General features: G+C 34.8%; 8 protein-coding genes across 8 annotated transcripts; 2 read left to right on the top strand and 6 right to left on the bottom strand.

Moving 5' to 3' along the window:
* The first annotated feature begins 68 nt into the window (after nt 1-68).
* BX664DRAFT_284003 (DNA-directed RNA polymerase II subunit RPB2) lies at nt 69-4593 on the top strand. Its single transcript, XM_051541615.1, has 8 exons — nt 69-273; nt 378-426; nt 541-706; nt 796-908; nt 984-1134; nt 1200-2003; nt 2077-3030; nt 3120-4593. Exons 1-8 carry the CDS (start codon nt 243-245, stop codon nt 4497-4499), a joined length of 3648 nt encoding a protein of 1215 aa, XP_051398445.1. The 5' UTR covers nt 69-242; the 3' UTR covers nt 4500-4593.
* Nucleotides 4594-5540: 947 nt separating this feature from the next.
* BX664DRAFT_266979 (kinase-like domain-containing protein) lies at nt 5541-7196 on the bottom strand (the record flags this gene model as incomplete). The annotated part of the gene is made up of 5 exons (XM_051540930.1): nt 5541-6005; nt 6076-6580; nt 6660-6703; nt 6789-7048; nt 7106-7196. 5 exons carry the CDS (start codon nt 7194-7196, stop codon nt 5541-5543), a joined length of 1365 nt encoding a protein of 454 aa, XP_051398444.1.
* A 556-nt stretch (nt 7197-7752) lies between these two features.
* On the bottom strand, nt 7753-9622 carry BX664DRAFT_366438 (uncharacterized protein; the record flags this gene model as incomplete). Its single annotated transcript, XM_051548524.1, has 4 exons — nt 7753-7769; nt 8623-8971; nt 9043-9272; nt 9589-9622. 4 exons carry the CDS (start codon nt 9620-9622, stop codon nt 7753-7755), a joined length of 630 nt encoding a protein of 209 aa, XP_051398443.1.
* Nucleotides 9623-11552: 1930 nt separating this feature from the next.
* Nucleotides 11553-14031, top strand: BX664DRAFT_338362 (uncharacterized protein). The gene is made up of 3 exons (XM_051546424.1): nt 11553-12062; nt 12153-12291; nt 12365-14031. The coding sequence occupies exons 1-3, from the start codon at nt 11745-11747 to the stop codon at nt 13963-13965; spliced, it is 2058 nt and encodes a 685-aa protein (XP_051398442.1). The 5' UTR covers nt 11553-11744; the 3' UTR covers nt 13966-14031.
* Nucleotides 14032-14527: 496 nt separating this feature from the next.
* Nucleotides 14528-15503, bottom strand: BX664DRAFT_338355 (phosphotransferase KptA/Tpt1). The gene is made up of 3 exons (XM_051546423.1): nt 15366-15503; nt 14919-15285; nt 14528-14847 (listed from the first exon to the last, which is right to left on the bottom strand). Exons 1-3 carry the CDS (start codon nt 15489-15491, stop codon nt 14729-14731), a joined length of 612 nt encoding a protein of 203 aa, XP_051398441.1. The 5' UTR covers nt 15492-15503; the 3' UTR covers nt 14528-14728.
* A 60-nt stretch (nt 15504-15563) lies between these two features.
* On the bottom strand, nt 15564-15817 carry BX664DRAFT_338352 (uncharacterized protein). Its single transcript, XM_051546422.1, has one exon. The coding sequence runs from the start codon at nt 15771-15773 to the stop codon at nt 15594-15596; it is 180 nt and encodes a 59-aa protein (XP_051398440.1). The 5' UTR covers nt 15774-15817; the 3' UTR covers nt 15564-15593.
* BX664DRAFT_338351 (ribonucleotide reductase) lies at nt 15671-18743 on the bottom strand. The gene is made up of 7 exons (XM_051546421.1): nt 18634-18743; nt 18402-18508; nt 17779-18332; nt 17172-17716; nt 17020-17085; nt 16317-16939; nt 15671-16251 (listed from the first exon to the last, which is right to left on the bottom strand). The coding sequence occupies exons 1-7, from the start codon at nt 18650-18652 to the stop codon at nt 15790-15792; spliced, it is 2376 nt and encodes a 791-aa protein (XP_051398439.1). The 5' UTR covers nt 18653-18743; the 3' UTR covers nt 15671-15789.
* Nucleotides 18744-18946: 203 nt separating this feature from the next.
* On the bottom strand, nt 18947-19720 carry BX664DRAFT_266366 (uncharacterized protein; the record flags this gene model as incomplete). The annotated part of the gene is made up of 3 exons (XM_051540905.1): nt 18947-19063; nt 19114-19186; nt 19266-19720. The coding sequence occupies 3 exons, from the start codon at nt 19718-19720 to the stop codon at nt 18947-18949; spliced, it is 645 nt and encodes a 214-aa protein (XP_051398438.1).
* Nucleotides 19721-20348: the final 628 nt, after the last annotated feature.

Here is a 20348-nt window from a genome sequence, read left to right as displayed (position 1 = left end):
TTCTTTTTCCACTATTTTTCTTCTTTTTCTTCGTTTCTTTCATTGACTTGCTCTCTTGCTTACTCAGTATTTTGAGCAATCAAGTGAACCATCTACTTTCTTTACCCTCTTTTGTTTATTATTATTTTTTTTTGTCTTTTTTTTTTCTTTGACTCTTTTGTATACGACTTCATTAGTTGATCCATCGATTATACTTACAAAATCTCAAATAAATATATACAGTAGTAGAACGACTCTGCATCATGGATGAAAACTACAACTTCACTGAAACTGGTCAGTTTATTACATTACAATATTCTCTATTTTGATCTATTTTCATCGATTGAACTGATATTGATGACTTTTTTTTTTATCATTATGTTGTCTTTTATTAATAGAATACTTTTTACCTGAAGCCGAAGCTGGTTATGAAGAAGAACCAATAACGTAATTTTAAAAAAATAATGTCTATTGGATTATTATTATTATTATTATTCGAAGAGGATCTTGATTAATATATTTAACTACTTAACGATATTCTTCTATTTATACTCATCTTAGTCAAGAAGATTGTTGGTCTGTCATTTCTTCCTTCTTTGATGAAAAAGGTTTGGTACGACAACAACTGGATTCTTTTGACGAATTTGTACAAAACACCATGCAAGAACTTGTCGATGAAAACTCTAATCTCGTTTTGCAACATGTTGGCGGTGATGGTGATGTTACGGTACGACATTTAAGAAATCTGAAGACGCGAACGAATCAGACATTACATCATGTTGAATATATATACTAATATTTTTTTTTGTCAAATAGAAACGTTATATCATTGAATTCGGTCAAATTTATCTCTCAAAACCCACCATGACTGAAGCAGATGGTAGTACTCAACCTATGTTTCCTCAAGAAGCACGTATTAGAAACTTGACGTAGGTTTTTTTTTTTTTTTTTTGTTCAACTGTTTTCTTGAGAAAACTGGCTGACAAATCGATTCTTTAAAATAGTTATGCCTCACCTCTATATGTTGATATGAAAAAACGAACACAAATTGCTATTCCTCAAGATCCCAACAAGCCCATTAGAAATCCAAATGACTTATTTGTTGATGAAAATGGTCCTGATGGTGCACCATGGATCAAAGTTTTTATCGGCAAGGTAAATAACAATTTAGAAACAATTCAAAAAAAAAATTATACTTATTTTTTTTTTTTTATAAATAGGTACCAATTATGCTTCGATCGACTTACTGTATTCTACACGACATGCCTGAAAGCGAAATGCACGAATTAAATGAATGCTCTTTTGATATGGGCGGTTACTTTGTCATAAATGGATCTGAAAAAGTATTGATTGCTCAAGAACGTATGGCTACCAACACAGTATATGTATTTTCGAAAGCACCTCCATCCAACATTCAATATACAGCGGAAATTCGATCTCAAGCTGAAAAAGGATCAAAGAATGCTTCACCTTTATCTATTAAAATGATGCGATCTTCTGCTGAACGTGGTTCAAGTGGTCAATGTATACGTGCTACCTTACCTTATATTAGATCAGACGTACCTATTGTTGTAGTTTTCCGTGCTTTAGGTCAAGTATCTGATCGTGATGTATTGGAACATATTTGCTATGACCGAGGAGATTATGAAATGCTGGAACTACTCAAACCCTCTATCGAAGAAGCTTTCGTCATTCAAGATCAAGATGTTGCATTGGATTATATTGGCAAGAGAGGTACTACTGTGGGTGCTACTCGGGAACGACGTGTCAAGTATGCTTCAGAAATCTTACAAAAGGAATTACTACCTCATGTTGGTACAGCGTATAAGACTGAAACTCGGAAATCATACTTCTTTGGTTATATGATCCATCGATTATTACTAGCAGCTCTGGAAAGACGGGAGCTTGATGATCGTGATCATTATGGCAAAAAGCGTATGGATTTGGCTGGTCCTCTCATGGCTGGGTTATTCCGATTACTATTCAAGAAACTGACAAAGGATGTGGCTAAATATTTACAAAAGGTAAAATAAATGGATATGAAAGAAAGAGTATATAAGAATGATCAATTTCATTGATTTTTTTTTTTTTTTGTAGTGCATAGAATCAAGTCGTGAATTCAATCTTACACTTGCAGTCAAATCAAATACTATAACCAATGGTTTGAAATATTCGTTGGCCACTGGCAATTGGGGTGATCAAAAGAAAGCTATGCAATCAAGAGCTGGTGTTTCTCAAGTCTTGAATCGGTACACATTTGCTTCTACTTTATCACATTTACGTCGTTGTAATACACCTATTGGTCGCGACGGGAAAATTGCAAAGCCTCGTCAATTACATAATACTCATTGGGGTTTGGTTTGTCCAGCTGAAACACCAGAAGGTCAAGCGTGTGGTCTCGTCAAGAATCTGGCACTTATGTCTTATATATCCGTTGGATCATCCGCCAAACCAGTGGTCATGTTTTTGGAAGAATGGGCTATGGAAAATTTGGAAGAATTAAATCCTCGAACTATTGCTGATGCTACCAAGGTCTTTGTCAATGGTGTTTGGATTGGTGTTCATCGTGATCCTGGAGAATTGGTGAATGCTCTTAAACAAATGCGAAGATCGGTGGATATATCTCCTGAAGTTAGTATTGTACGAGATATTCGTGAAAAAGAATTACGGATGTACACAGATGCTGGTCGATGCTGTAGACCTCTCTTTTTGGTGGATAATCAACAATTGCGTATGTCTCGTGATACATTAATGCGTTTACAAGATCCTGAAGATGACTATCGCTGGCAAAATTTGGTGGCCGACGGTATTGTGGAATATGTAGATGCTGACGAAGAAGAAACTGCAATGATTTGTATGACTCCTGAAGATTTGAATGAATCGCATATGGCCGCTCAATATGGTGCTCCTCTTCAACAAACTCGTGATCTCGCTAGTCGTGTCAAGAGTCAGACTGGAAACTACTCTCATACCTGGACCCATTGTGAAATTCATCCTAGTATGATTCTTGGTATTTGTGCAAGTATTATTCCATTCCCTGATCATAATCAAGTAAGTATTTTTTTTTTTTTAAAAAAAGAAAATAGAGAATAAAACAAAAAAAGAATCTGACGTATAAATTTTTTTTTTCATATCATTAGTCACCACGAAATACATATCAATCTGCAATGGGTAAACAAGCTATGGGTGTATACCTCACCAATTTCCAAACCCGAATGGACACATTAGCCAATATCTTGTATTATCCTCAAAAACCTTTGACAACAACTAGATCAATGGAATTCTTACGCTTCCGTGAACTACCAGCTGGACAAAATGCTATTGTTGCTATTTTATGTTACTCTGGATACAATCAAGAAGATTCCGTTATTATGAATCAAAGTAGTATTGATCGAGGTCTTTTCCGAAGTTTATTCTTCAGAACTTACATGGATGCAGAAAAGAAGGCGGGAATGATGTTTATGGAAGAATTCGAAAAACCAACACGGGATAACACTTTACGACTGAAGCATGGCACTTACGAAAAACTAGAAGATGACGGATTGATTGCACCTGGTACGCGGGTTTCTGGAGACGATATCATCATTGGTAAAACAGCACCTATTCCTCAAGAATCTGAAGAATTGGGACAACGAACACAATCACATAACAAACGGGATGCATCAACGCCTTTACGAAGTACAGAAACTGGTATTGTGGATCAAGTCATGTTGACAACAAATCAAGATGGACTCAAGTTTGTTAAGGTACGAGTACGATCTACACGTGTACCACAAATGGGCGACAAGTTTGCTTCTCGTCATGGTCAAAAAGGTACTATTGGTATTACATATCGCCAAGAAGATTTCCCATTCACAGCTGAAGGTATCACACCAGATTTGATCATCAATCCTCACGCCATTCCTTCTCGTATGACTATTGGACACATGATTGAATGTTTACTTGGTAAGGTATCGACATTGACTGGAAATGAAGGGGATGCTACACCATTTACCGATGTCACAGTGGAAGCCATTTCTCAAGCTCTGGCAGCACAAGGATATCAATCTCGTGGATTTGAAGTTATGTATAATGGTTTCACTGGTCGCAAACTTAACGCCCAAATCTTCCTTGGTCCTACATATTACCAACGTTTGAAACATATGGTGGATGACAAGATTCATAGTCGTGCTCGTGGTCCAGTACAAATCTTGACAAGACAACCAGTGGAAGGTCGATCAAGAGATGGTGGTTTACGTTTTGGTGAAATGGAACGTGATTGTATGATTTCTCATGGTGTGGCACAGTTCTTGAAGGAACGATTGTTTGATGCTTCTGATGCTTATCGTGTCCATGTATGTGATATCTGTGGTTTGATGGCCATTGCCAATCTGAAGAAGAGCAATTTTGAATGTCGATCTTGTCGTAACAAAACTAGAATCTCTCAAGTTCATATCCCTTATGCATGCAAGTTACTCTTCCAAGAACTCATGGCAATGAACATTGCTCCTAGAATGTTTGTGGATGCCGATGGTTATTAAGTAGTATAATGGTTAACCTCGATAAAAAAGGAACGTGCTTTTTTTTTTTTTTGTTTTTAGTTAAGTTTTATATTAGGGTTTATACTTTTTTTTTATATTACAATTCTATGTTTTATGTACAGAAATCAATAAAAATCGAAAACATACACTATTTTTTTTTTATTTACTGCTATTGTTAGTTATTATTGATGATGATTCTATTTTTGATGGAAAATAGTGGGAACATATGGGATGATGATAGAAATAAAAGAAGATGATAAAGGTAGATCAACCTACAGTTGTCTCCTATCATGAAAATGAAGATAATATCAATTTCATTGTGCAACATAGGAAAAAGTCAAGAAAAAAAAGGAAGTTTCATGCGTTGCCTAGACGTGATGAGGAGAAGATTTTATACATACACGTTGTTTGATATGTGAATGTTAGACTAAGGAGTTCCTTTTGAATGAATCATTCATCCAAAGCGTGATGCTGATGATAAAAACTAACTAACTACAGTAATAATACATAAACGACATAATGATATTGACATGATTTTTGATAATGGTAACGAAAGGATAGTTTTTTCATTGATGACAATATTGAAAGAATAGTTAATAATAAACGACGTATCAACATCAACATGGTTTTTATTGGTAAGGAATAAAAAAAAAAAAAAGGTAAAAAAAAAGAAGAAGAAGAGAGAACTAGCACATTAAAAAAGAAAAAAAAAACTACAGCTACAGGAATATCTTCATTTTTCTTGATTTATCTTTAGAATAGGTGGTCATCATGATGATAAGTCGATTGGTGTCGTTTCGGTTTCGTTTGATAATTTGTTGCAGGATCGATAAAAGATTTATATGGTGATTGATTATTGTTATCATTGTCATTAAAAGGGAAAGAGGATGGGAACTGATGTGAAGGATATTGGTCATAGTGAATTGCTTTATTCAGTGATGGTAATTGCTGTGTCCTCGTTGGTTTAATGGCGGTAGAAGCTATTCACAGTTGGGGGTGCATCCATTGGATGGAAAAAAAAGAAGAAGAACGTATCAGTTATCACAGTAATAAAAGAAATAGTTTATAACTACATAAAGACTTACCACCAGGTTGAGTTTCTCTCATAAGAATTCGTCCATTTGATCCAGTAGCATAACCATAATTCAAATAAGCAGCATCTTGAGGTTGTTGTTGAGATGGAGATGTTTGTTGTTGTAAACCTGATGATTGATAGTTTTGATGTTGTAACATGCGTTGTTGTTGTTGGTATTGCAACATAACATCATCCAATCGTTTCGATGTTTCTGGAGATTTGTTGGTATCTGTACGGTATTGTTGTTGTTGTACTTGTTGCTGTTGAGTTCGATGATGACCAGTTGTAGCACCACTTGCTGGTAAGGCACCCATCATAGCACGACGTTGTTGACTTGGTAATGCAGCAGCATCATATGGAGCAGCTGGTGACGTATAAAGGGGTGGATCCAAAGGTGCAGTTGGACTTGCTTCCGCCATCTTCTTTTCATGCTATTTAAAAAAAAAAAAAAAAAGGAGAAAGAATAAGTATGAACATATATATATAATCATCATTTCTTACCATTTTTCGAATAGTCCAATCAAATACATAATCATATTGGAAACCTTCACGGACAAACAAATCACGGAATAATTTTCGTAGATAAGAATAATCAGGTTTGTCATCAAATCGTAAAGATCGAACATAGTTGAGGTATATGACGAATTCTTGATGTAGACCACGACATAAAGCATCAGCAGAAGTAATCATTTTCTTTTCCATAATCTTGTCATATTTTTCCTTTTTCGTACGAGCCCTAATACCTTGCCAAGGAAGTTGACCACGACAAAAGTAGACCAAGATATAACCCAAAGATTCCAAATCGTCCCGTCGAGATTGTTCAATACCTAAATGTGTATTGACACTAGCATAGCGTGGAGTACCAGTCAAATTTTTGTTCTCCCTATAAGGGATGTGAGCGTTAGTCTTTGGATCCCTAAATCGTTTCGCAAGGCCAAAATCGATCATGTTGACTTGATTTCCCCGTTTTGCAATACCCATTAGAAAGTTGTCTGGTTTGATATCCCTATTAAAAAAAATAAATAAATATATATTTCATTCATAAATATTTATACATCTAATCTATCTATATAATTTTAGTTTACCGATGAATAAATCCTTTTGAATGAACATATTCAACACGAGAAAGCTATCATATAAAATTAAAAAAAAAATGATTAGAATTATCAATCATATATAATCAATGAATTTGTTCCTTTTTTTTTTATGTATACCAATTGATCAGCTAAGAGTAAAACAGTTTTGAGAGAGAATCGTCTTTTACAAAAATTGAATAAATCTTCCATAGAAGGACCCAATAAATCCATCACCAATACGTTATGTTCACCTTCTTTGCCATACCATCGTACAAAAGGAATACCAACACCACCAGCAAGTGTCTTATATACTCTAGCTTCATATTCAAGTTGAGGATGTGCTGCACGTATACTTTCCATTTTCACTGCAACGTCTTCACCACTCATAATATTGTTGCCTATACAATACATAATAAATAACAATAAATTCATCTTTTTTTTTTTTCTTTATTTACCTAAATAGATTTCACCAAAAGAACCAGCACCAATTTTCTTGCCAAGTTTATACTTGTTGCCTATTCGAATTTCTCGTCCTTCTAAAGCCATCACTATTGTTGCTCTTCTTGTTGTTGTTATTGCCGTGTATTATCAAAGATGTAGTCAATCAAAAAAGAAAAGGATTTGTTGTATACTTGAAAAAGGAACCACAAAAAAAAAAGGAAAGAGTGTTGGATGATAAAATATATATATATATATATATAAATAAAGAAAAGAGTGTCAAGTAAACAAAGAAAAAGAAAGGAAAAAGAAGTTAACAGAAAAAAAGAGAGAGAGAGAGAGAGGAAAAGAAAAAAAAAAAAGGGAAAAGATGAGAAAATAATAATTATAAAAAAGAAGAAGGGGGGTTAGAAGGTGATGTTGGGGGAAGGGGAAATAAAATAATAAAATAATAATAATAATAATAATAAAAAAGTATATGAGGAGAGAAAACAAGTGCGTTAGTTCAACCCACACACACACACACACACACACAAAAGGATCATTTTGTACTCCGCGTAGAAGTCAATAATATTTTTTTTGTTGTGTCCATCATACAATCATGGCAAGGAGACTGAATGATATATCAACGCACAGCCCAAACAGTTCAAGACAACTCAGCATTTCATGAATGAGCCACAACTATTCTATCGTTCAACCACGTGCTTTTTTATTCAATAATATAATAAAATTTAATTGTGCCTAAAGAACTTCATTCCCATCCAGTTCCATACTATAAAATAAATCCAAACAATTGCCGTAATAGGGACTAATAAACAATAATATTCGTCATTCTTGATCCAATCAAGCCACTACAATAAATAAAATAAAATCAATCATCTCTTTCCTTTTTTTTTTTTTTTATTATTCTATATTTACTTTTATATTCGTTAAAGGTGCATATTTACTTCCAACCATTGCATACATTGTCGTCGTGAAAACAATAAAAGTAACACCTAATAATGTATATCCCCATAAGTGAGTAGTATCAGGTACACTTTCTGGTAAGTGAATGGTCATCCGTCGTGCATAAAATGAGTGTTGAGGTATATTGCCAGAAGTCCTTGGTAAAAGAATAGATTTGGAAGGACGTCGACGATGAGTCTGCATGCCATCTATAAAATAGTAATAATAATAATAATACTAATAATAATAATACTACTAATATAATAATAAAAAATATTGGTATATAATGAATATAGAAACAATTGAAAAGAGAAAAAAAGAAAAAAAAAAAAAAAGAAAAAAAGAGAGAATAAATTGAACTAGGAAGTATGATTCATTTCCATTCCCGCCAGTCACAAACAAGAAAAGAATTGCATATTCATAAACAAAAGATCAAATAATAAAAGTATCATATGTATAAAAAACGTCATTTATTGAATAAAAAGAAAATAAATCATCTAAGAAGATTTGGCAAGCTCTACAAAAAACAAGAATAAGAAGAATAAAAAGTAAGTAATCATCCATTAAATACATAATCATACAAACTTACTTTGAACATCCACAACAGCTTGATCCAAAATTTGTTGTTGAATCTTGGGATCCTTCAAATCCTTTTGAATCTTTTCGATCAAGTAAGCAGCCAATTGCTTTTGTTCACGTTCACGGATATTAGCTTCATGACGAACCCAGGAATCGAGAGTAGACTTAACTTCTTGAGCGACAGCCACTTGTTGCTTAAGTTTGAAGGCTTCGGCTTCCAATCGAGCAGTTTCACGAGAGATTTCGAAAAGAGCCTTGGTAACATCCACAAGATCCTTCATTTGACCAACTTGATCAATACGTTCTTGTACAGCAGCTTTGTGATCATCACGAGCTTCGTTCAATACGGTTTTGATACGCTAATTATACAATACATCAATCATCAATATTTTTCTCTCTTTTTTTTTTTTGTATTATTATTATAACTTACGTTGATATGTTCATTGCTAGAGTTGGTGAGAGGTTCGCGAAGATACTTGAGCAAAACACCCAAAAGACTACCAGCAGCAAACAATACCAAAGTTTCTTCATTGAAAACATAAATTTCTTTGGATACAAGGAAAGTGGCCAAACCAGTACCAAGGGTGATGTAACCAGTCTTGGAGACAAAAGAGTTACCAGGAAGAGAGTCAATAATACTAGTAGCCTTTTGCTTGGGATCTATTATAAAATAATAAAGATAAATAACGAGATATTTCTTTTTGAGAAAATGTTCTTTCTAAATACCTTGTTGTGTGGGTTGTTGAGCGCTGTAGTGACGAACACTATATATGATGAATAAATAATAATCAGTCAACGTTATCCTACTTTTTTTTTTAATAATTGTTGCTTACGCAGAAACACCGAGGGATTGACGAGATACAGTCAAAGCAGGACGAGCAACAGCAGCAGCTATAATATATTAAAAAAAAAAAAAGGAATGGATTTAAAAATAAAATTCATTTTTTTTTCTTTATTGTTTTTTCTTTTTTCTTACCAGCAGCGCCCTTGGTCAACAATCTAAAAGCCATGGCTATTTTATCAAAGTAAAAGTAAAATGATTAGACTATTATGGTCCATATAAATACTTTTTTTTTTATTATCATGTTCGTTTACCAAAGGGAGAAGGGTGAATTTATGAAAAGAAGGGAAAGGAAAAAAGACTAGGTTGATTATTTTTTTCATATTCCACACACACTTTCTCACCTCTCTCTTTTTTTTTTTTCTGGACGAAAGACAGTGGCTAAATTCGCCGGGGTTGGACTTCCGCAATAAAAATGGACAGCTAAATGGAAAAAAGTGCGTCACAGATTTTATTTTTTTTTTCTAAGGGGGAGCATCATCAATGAAAACCTGAATATGAACGGATGATGTTGCACAGGACGTTCAATCAAATCGCTAAAGAAATGGTATTGTTATTATCATCCTGTCGTTTACATAAAAAAAAAAAAGGGAACTGCTGTACCAATGAATCGTAGCTGGCTGAATGTCTCTCTCTTTTCCTTTTTTTTTTCTTCATCCAGTGATTCTTGTTATACTTTGTATTCAATCTCCGGAGACTCAAGTCAACACATTTGCCTTGGCATTTTTTATATTTATATATCTATATTTATATACATAAATATTTATATTTTAATGTTAAGAAAAGTTGGTTTTGACGATTTCTTTTTAGTGTGACATTAGGTGTCAGATGAGCTTCTTTTTTTGCGATTTTCTCTGCATTATCGACTGACTGTCTTTTTGATCCACTAACAAAAAAAGTAATCATAGATAATATACACGTCTTTTGTTAATGATGTTTGTACGGTATGATGATAGCTTTAGGCTTGAAAATGGATTTGAAATGTAATTGGTGCTGTAGGTTTACACTTTTTTTTTTTTTTTTTTTTTTTGAAAATTTTGGATTTTACAGCCAAAAATTTCCAACTTCTCAGCCAAACTTTGGCTGTAAAAATCAATTGTCGAGGGGTCATCAGGCAAATCTTGGAAAAATCGATAAAATGTGATTAGATAATATTAAGCTACTTTCGATATTTAATGGTAGTCGTTTTATAGGATGATGATATTGACACTTCATTTTTAATTTACTCTATAAACTGGGAGGTAAAATATAACTTGTAATTAATACAATTGAAGAAGAATGATCTCATCTATATCCTGTCCAACTGTGGTACGGTGATGATCATTTTTGAGTAAAGTATAAAAGTATACAACGATATATGTTTGATCATCCTTTATAAACCTCAAGATAATCTATAAAAAATGCTATTGAACTACTTTTTGGAGAGGATTGAATGGTGGTACTTCTATTGGACGATGATCATTTCAGGGGGGAGGAAGGAAGATGATATTGATCCTTATTTTTTTAATTTACTTTATAAATTGAGAGATAAGGTATAAAGTGGCTTTAAGTAAAGTGAAAGAGAACGATTTATTTGATCTTATATTGAAATCGATATATGATTGAATTTCAAAATATGTAGTTTATTCAAAAGTATCAAAGTAAAAATAAAAAGTAATAATTCATTAATGTATAATAGGAGTGTCATTGGTGGATGGTATCGCGTGGATTGGTGGTATGTTTGGTAGGCTGTTCAACTGTGTCTTCAACAAATTGTTTGATATTATCGTTAGCAAGTTGACTGGGCAGGGACAAAATGAGGTGCGATGACAATACCGTATTAACCAAAGCTTTCAAGTTTCTTTGTAGTATTATGAACGAAGAATATAAAAAGAAAAAAAAAGAGATAGAGTTGATGCGATATTTCCATCTTTTCATCTTTTAAACCCCGTTGGCACTTTCTATTTGGATGTTGGCAAGTAGTTGGTGCGCCAAGTCATTATTTTATTTTTATACCTTCCCAAAAAAAAAAAAAAAAAAAAAATACTGTAAGCTTGAAAAAAAAAAAAGAGTAACTGGAATTGAAATCCTCTCTTTTTTCATTTTTACATCCACTCACCTTTTTTTTTCTTCTTCTTCTTCTTCTTCCTTTCTTACTTTTCTTTTCATTTTTACTTGGCATTGTATAGAACATACTTTTGCATTGTCTTATCGATTCATTGTTGATTCTAGTTGAATGGAACTGTTAGATAAACCCATACTCCTGTTCACTATATTTACTCGTTAACTCTCATTCATACTATATATCAAACATGTATCCACAAAGACAGCAATATCAACCTATGGACACTGGTGTTATGTATCATCAACCACAACATCGACCTTATCCTACACCACAACCTCCACCACCACCACCACCAGAACCTCTTCCTAGTGCAACAGATGTTCATACAACTGCTCTCTCTATTTCACAAATGGCAGAGTTTTCATCTACCATGGTATATCTTATGTGGCACGAACGAAGTCCATCTGTACTTCCTTTACATTCTTCTGTCCTTCACTCTCGACCTGATCCATCTAGTCCTGCTACAACTGGTGCTAGCAATGCATTTCGAAAATACTGTAGATCGGTAAGTCTAAAAAATATACCCACAAAAAAAAAAAAAATAAGAATCTCTCATTATTGATATATTGCCTTTTTTTATATATTTTTGTTTTAGATTTTACAAGCGACACAACTGTCAGAGTCTGTGGTACTTTTATCTTTGAAATATATTGCTTTATTGTTACGAAACAATCCACAGTTACGAGGTGCTGAAGGGTCTGAATATAGGTTATATACTGTTGCTCTTATGTTGGGTAAGTAAACTCATATTTTTATTATATGTATATATTGATCTTGAGGTTGATATTCTAATCCTATTTATTATAGCCAACAAGTTTCTCGATGATAATACATTTACTAACAAGACATGGTCTGATATATCCGGTATGAAGGTGAATGAACTTAATGTTATGGAATTCGAATTCTTGGATGTCTTGCGGTTTGCCTTATTTATTCCCAAAGTGGACTTTGATCATTGGAAAACGACTCTATTCAATTTTCGAAGCAAATTATATGATCCAAGTATGGGTGATGTAAGTCATCGTGGTCCACAACATCAACAACTTATTGAAGCTACATTGAAAAATATGGGATTACCAATGCAGTATAATCAACAACATGATCAATGGCAACAACAACAGTACCAGAAACAAGAAGCAGCAAGACAACAACAACAACAGCAACAACAACAACAAGCAGCAGCAGCAGCAGCTCAACAACAATATAATCAACATCTTTATCTTTTATCAAAGGCACAACAACCACATATTCCACCTCAACCATTGAATGGACCATTGACTCGTGTACCTTTACGAATACCTGTTAGACCGATATACCAAACACAAGGCATGCAATCAACTTCTACACCTGGAACTCACACTGCAACCGTTTACGATCCTTCTATTGGTGTGTCTTCTTCTGGTACCTCAGCAACCGTTATACAACCAGCATCTGCCGCTCCTCAAATAGCATCACAGCCTTATACACCAGCGTCAATGACGAATATGGGATCTTCTAGTGGACGACGTACGCCAATCGTACCTTCGACAGAGAATGCATTTACTTCGACATCATATTCGTCTCAACAACCACCAGCCAGGATCATTACAAATACTTCTCAACGACCTTACGATTACACACGATCATCAGCGGAAGAATCACAGGGAAATATATATTCGGGACAAAAGCAACCATTACAAACATCAGCACATGTTATTGCTCCAGGTGTACCATCACATTCAAAGTTTTATGGCAATGATATTTATTCACAGCAACAACAACAACAACAACAATCGATAAATCAACAACAAATATCTGCTGCAGGTCATCGTACAACATCATTACCATCTGCTGGATTGGAGGCCACCATCATACAACCCTCTCAACCACATATGAATTCAATGGGAAATGGTCTTACTTCTGTTACTACTGCTCCATCTTTACAACCACCATCTTCTGTTCCACCAGCTTCTGCGACTTCATCGTCTTATTATAACACTCCGTCTTCAACTCCATCTTCAACTCTTCCACACAACTCTTCACCACATCGTATCTTGGGACCAAATGATCCTCATACTGCTTTTATCAATGCACCCAATGCGACCAGTTATAGTGCTAATCCTTCTCAACAAATCAATTACGGTCACCATCCTCCACCAGTACGTGTTAATAATCCTGTTGCGAATAATCCTAGTCGACCACCTTATTTTGTAGATCCATCTCAGCAGCAACATCGACATCATCAACAACAACAACATCAGCAGCAACATTCATCTAATATGGCTAATCCTTCAGGTGGTACAGACTACAACTATGGTGCTATACCTAGCTCTGCGAATGATATATATGGACGGCCAACAATGGGAAGGACGTCATCCAATCCGGTGTATCAGGTAAAAGTCAAGATAGGTTCAGTCAATGATCGATAGTTGACCGATCATTTTTTTGTTTTTTTTTTTGTTTTTTTTTTTAATATAGTCTCCATATTCACAGGGATCATCAGCGGATTATATACCTACAATTAACTCACAACAACAACAACAACAACAACATGATTATCGACCTCAGCAACCTTCAACAATGACAACACCGTATGTCAAGCAAGTCCCAACGAGTAAACCAACAAGTGGTCCTGTACCTGAAGATCCATTGACTGCTGCTGAATCATACCGTGTCCCTTCCCGAAAATAGCTAGTTAGTTCCCATCAGCATCCCCAATAGACTTCCCATCATTCTTTTTTTTTTTCTTTTTTTTTCTTTTTTTTTTTTTGAAGGCGGTGTCACTTTTTTTTTTTCGTACTATCATCCTTCTTCTTATTATTATTATTTTATTATTGTCTTATATATTATTTTATTCTTCCTCCTTGTTATGATTTTGGACATATTCTTCAGTCGAGTGTCCTTCCAACTACACATATCACGCACGTTTTTATTGTATTTTATATATTTCATTAGTTTATTCACAATGAAGTCAGAAACAACATACCTTCTTTTTTTTTTTGATACATGATTTATCATTTCAATAAAGTAAATGTTTTATTTCATGATATAAAAACGAAGAATGAATTGAAACTATAAAAGGGCAAATAATGTAGAGAGTGAAGGTAAAACTAATAATACATATGAAAAAAAAAAAAGAGCTAATGATGATACGATACATATATATATATAAAGGAAATCGAGATAAGGTAACTATAATAAACTTTTTCCATCACGATCCACGACTTGACTAACATACTTGAGAGATAAAGAGCCATCCAGCCCATCAGTCAGAATTACATCGTTGGCTGATCGATAAAAGAGAATCCCGTCTACCATGACAAAAAAAAAAAAATCAAAATCATCCAACATCCTATTTTACCTCTCTCTATTTTTGGTTTACCTTGTAAAGCCTTTTGCATATCGATATAAATCAAGACTTGAGAAGAAGACCTGATACCACTGATCACACCATTATCTTCCGGTAACCCGATGGCACAATGAATATGATTGCGATTCATCCTTGAAATATAACCAGACTGTTGGATCAGGTGCCAGTTGGCTAGGGTGGTGCCATGAATCACTGTGTCCAAAGGTGTCTGCTGCGGAGTCATGTCCACACTATCTAATTGTCGTAATGAATGGCCTTGATTTGCTCGAATATACCAATCACCATGATCTTGTTTCAAAAAAAACCGTTGCTTGTCATTGTTCGCCACAATGTATTGAATCTGTGCCTCTGTCACGCCTTTCAACTTGGGTCGTGCAAGCTTTTTTTTTTTTTTTAAAAAAAAAAAAAGAATGATCAGTTTCCATTTCATTCTAATCATTTTTTTTTTCTCAACTTTACCAAATCGGATAACTTGATATACCCATCTCGTTCAATAGCAAGTTTTTCCTTGACAGCTCCATGACGCAGAATATAGGATAAGAGCTTGGAGATTCGGACTTCCTCCTTGCGGTCCATAGTTGCCATGGTACCAAGAAGAAGAAAGAGAAAGGGAAGAAAAAAAAGAAAATAAAAAGTAGAGAATTTCAAATACAGACATACATTTGGGCAATTGATTTTTTTTTATTATTATAAAGAAGAAGAGGGGGAACAAGTATAATAATAATAATAAAAAAAAACTAGTGAATAATGAGAAAATAATAAAAGTATGCATGCGGAAGGGGGAAAGTCAATGAAAGATGATGTTAAAAAAGAAAAAAGGATATATATATATATGTATATATATAGGAGCGGGGGGAAGGTGAGCATAAAAGTTTTTTTTTTTTTATCCACTACACATAAGACAGGCGTCTCTATTATCGATAGAGCATTGTAAAGCGGCTAATTTTTCTTCTTCAGTTTCACGTTCTTCAACGGACAAAGTCTTCAGAGCCAGCTGATCCACAGTAAACTTGATAGCATCCACCGCAGGTCGAGATCGCAAATAATACATTCCTGTCTTCAATCCCTTTTTCCAGGCATAGAAATGCATCGAAGTTAATTTGCCATAAGTAGGTTCACCAGTAAACAAGTTCATGGATTGTGATTGATCAATAAATGCTCCACGATCTGCAGCCATATCAATAATAACCCGTTGAGATATTTCCCATACAGTCTTGTATAATGCTTTCAAATCATCAGGAATGGATGGGACGTTTTGCACACTACCATTTTGAGCAATAATCATATTCTTAGTTTGTTCGTTCCATAATCCACGTTCAATCAAATCGTTAAGTAAATGATGATTCTAATAATTAAAAAAAAAAAAAGGAGGGTGAGTTGATGAATGGAATAAAATAATCATATACTTACCACCACTTGGAATTCACCACTTAAAACTCGACGCGTATAAATGTTACTTGTATAAGGTTCAAAACATTCATTATTGCCAAGGATTTGACTTGTACTTGCAGTAGGCATAGGCGCTACCAATAAAGAGTTTCGTACACCATGTTTGGCGATCTTGGCACGTAAACCATCCCAATCCCAACGATCCGATCCTTGAACATTCCACATATCATGTTGTAAGATACCTTTGCTCATGGGTGAACCTTGATAAGTTTCATAGGATCCATACTTTTCAGCCAATTCACAAGAAGCTTCCAAGGCAGCAAAATAGATGGTTTCAAAGATATCCTTGTTCAATTGACGAGCTTCAGGAGAATCAAATGGCAAACGAAGTAATAGGAAAGCATCGGCAAGACCTTGTACACCAAGACCAACGGGACGATGGCGCATATTGCTTCGTCGGGCTTGTTCCACAGGATAATAATTCACATCAATCACCTTGTTCAAATTAGTAGCTACTACCTTGACTACTTCACGAAGTTTTTCAAAGTCGAATGTCTTGGTGGTTGTATTCACATATTTCGGTAATGCTACAGATGCCAAGTTGCAAACGGCCACTTCATCAGGTGAAGAATATTCGATGATTTCTAAATGCATACAAATATATATATATATAAGTAAATCAATTTTTCTGGAACGCAGTAATCTATTTTTTTTTCTTCCTTACCTGTGCATAAATTGGAGCAAGTAATAGTTCCCAAGTTCTTTTGATTTGATTTTTCATTGCAGGCATCTATGAAAAAAAAAAAGAAATCTTGTTAGAAAAAGATAACAATTTTCTCTATTATTTTTTTTTTTTTTTTGAAAGAAATAGATTACCTTTGTAAAGCATATATGGCATACCAGTTTCAATTTGAGAATCCATAATAGCAAACCAAAGTTTTTGAGCTTCAATAGTACGTCTAGCCCGACCTTCACGTTCATATTTAAGATACAATTGTTCAAATTCGTTACCATAAACTTGATCCAACCCATAAGCTTCATTAGGACAAAAGAGAGACCATTGTTCGTTGGCTTCTACACGTTTCATAAAAAGATCACAAACCCAGAGACCAAGGAACAAATCACGAGCTCGTAATTCTTCTTTGCCAGAGTTTTTACGTAAATCCAAAAAGTCCAAAATATCTACATGCCAAGGTTCCAAATACATAGCAAAACTACCATTGCGTTTGCCTCCACCTTGAGTCACGAATCGAGCAGTATCATTGTAAACGCGGAGCATGGGAACAATACCATTGGATGTACCATTTGTACCAGCAATATAAGAACCAGAACCACGGATTTTTTGAAAACCAACACCAACGCCACCTGCTGATTTAGAAATCTTGGCACAAGTCATTAGAGTATCATAAATACCTTCAATACTAAATAAATAAAAAAAAGAATCAGATAAGTGTTTTCTATAAAAAAAAAAAAGAGAGATTACCTATCATCTTGCATGTTGACCAAATAGCAGCTAGATAATTGAGGACGAGGAGTACCAGCGTTGAATAAAGTAGGAGTAGCATGAGTAAAGTACTTGAGAGACATAAGATCATAGGTTTGAATAGCTGCGTCAATGTCTTCACCATGAATACCAAGGGCAACACGCATGATCATATGTTGAGGACGTTCCACAATACGATTATCAATCTTAGATAAATAACTTCGTTCCAAAGTCTTGAAGCCAAAAAAGTTAAAGTCATAATCCCGGGAATAATCAATAGCATTATCGATCCGATCCTTGTTTGCCATAACGATATCATACAATTCCTTGGATACCAAAGGATTGTGTACTTTGAGTTTGGGATGTTCATGATTGTACAATTTTTCCACCACAGCACTGAAATCCGTATCTGTTTCCTTATGAAGATTGGAGACAGCAATACGAGCAGCAAGAATGGCATAATCAGGGTGAGTAGTTGTCATATACGCAGCAGTTTCGGCAGCAAGATTATCCAATTCCACGGTGGTGATACCTTGGTACATACCAGTGACAACCTATACGTTAAAGAGAAGTTGACTGACTAAGCAAAACAGGATTTGTCATAATTTAATCGATTTTCTTACCTTTTGGGCGATTTGAGGAGGTACTACGTATTGTTCATTCAAACCATCGCATAACTTGTTAATACGAGAGGTGATCTTGTCAAATAACACTCTTTCCTTGCGGCCATCTATAATATAAATACAAGTCAATGACATTCTTCAAATGAGACGCGACACGATTTCTTGTATTCGTTTTCGCGGTCAAGCACGACCTTAAAAGACAAAAAAAAAGACAATCAATATAAAAGCTTACCTCTTTTGTAAACGAACATAATCAAAGTAGTGAATAGATAGACAACAAAAACGGAAAGAATACAAGCTTTGAAGTCAAAGTAGTATGTGTATATGAGAAGAAAAAAAAAAAAAAAGAAAGAAAGAAAGAAAAGGGGAATGGAAAAAAAAAATGAGAAAAAAAAATAGTCGCGTTTGTCGCGGATGTCCGTTCTTTTTTTTTTTTTTTTTTTTTTAATTAGAACACCGTGTGTCCGAGAAAGAATCACCAATCAATCCATCATTCTTTATTTTTATCAAATATGTCTATAATCTATATGATAACCTAAGTATCACTAATGGGAAGTTTGTTTCGTTCTTATTTCATGAATATTTCTAACAAGTGGTTGCCAAAGGTGTTGTTGTCCATAAGCCAAATAACCTAACCCTATACTTGCTCCAGCAAGATGCGCCTGAAAAGAAGGAGTTAGTCTCATTCAAATTTTAAATTATTAATACCTACATAATGATCAAACATTTTCCATTTCAGTAAGATTCCAGCCACATCAAAACCCATCATTGCAGGTAAAGCATATCTATATAAATAAATAAATAAATAAATAAATATATTTAGTTATTCATGACATGGATCTTTTTTTTTTTTTTATTTCTTACCCTAATTTGATGGGAATAAAGGGTAAAAAGATCAAAGATACACTAGCTTGAGGTTCCAAATAAGCAGTTCCTGAGAGTAAACCATAAATAGCACCACTTGCACCTAAGCTAGGCAACAAAGCACGCGAACGACGGAAAGCTAGACTGAGAGTATGACTGATCATATTAGCACCCACACCTGTAGACAAGTATAAAGCCAAGAATTGTTCACGACCCAAGTAATCATGCATTAATCCACCAAACGACCAAAGACCCACCATGTTACAAGCCAGATGAAGTCCTTCCTTATGTGAGAAACAACTGGTGACCAACGTGATGGATCCAAATGAGCCAGCACCAGGGTGATGCATAAACCATCGAACCATAAAGGGAGTCCAACGAGGTACCTGCCAAGCACCAAACACCAACAAATTCAAGCCTACCAATCCAGCCAAAGTACGTTCGGATTCTGTCATCGAGGCAAATTTGCCAGCCAAGATCAATCCAGCCCGTCGTATACCTTCTGGTAATCCATACATTTGTTGCCATCGTTGTAGTCGTGCATATACCTTGTCCATCCATTCTTGCCGTTTTTCAACAATCATTTCCCGTTTTTCTTCCCATATTTCAACCATGGTCGGTCGTATCCTATCCTCTTCATGTTGTCCCAAAAATCGAGGACGCCACCAAGGAGAAGAAGAAGAAGAAAGAAAATCGGATCGTTGCTGTAATCGTGCCATCCATCTTTGCCAAATAGTTTCTTGTTGCCGATCGTATGCTATACCTGCTGTCACAAATGCTGATATACATACCACACTGCCAAAAATAAGAGGTTGCACATATGATACTTTTTCCAGTGATTCCAGTGACCGTGATCGTACCGTATTAATAAAAGGAGTTGGTTCATTAGGTGACAATTTACTACCATTCGATAATGAGTGTTGGTTTAAAGGTGAAGGATTGGAAGTTCGAAATCGTGGACTATTATACTTGGTCGTAGCAAAAAACGAACGACTTGAATTGTATATCAATGAGCGATATGACCGTTGTGAATGAAATCTAAGGGATATCATAGACGAAGGGTACAGAAAAAAAAAATAAAGA

The sequence above is a fragment of the Halteromyces radiatus genome (genome assembly GCF_025201355.1).
Source record: "Halteromyces radiatus strain CBS 162.75 chromosome Unknown BX664scaffold_6, whole genome shotgun sequence".
Classification (NCBI taxonomy): domain Eukaryota; kingdom Fungi; phylum Mucoromycota; class Mucoromycetes; order Mucorales; family Cunninghamellaceae; genus Halteromyces; species Halteromyces radiatus.
This window is presented reverse-complemented; position numbering and strand designations above follow the sequence as displayed.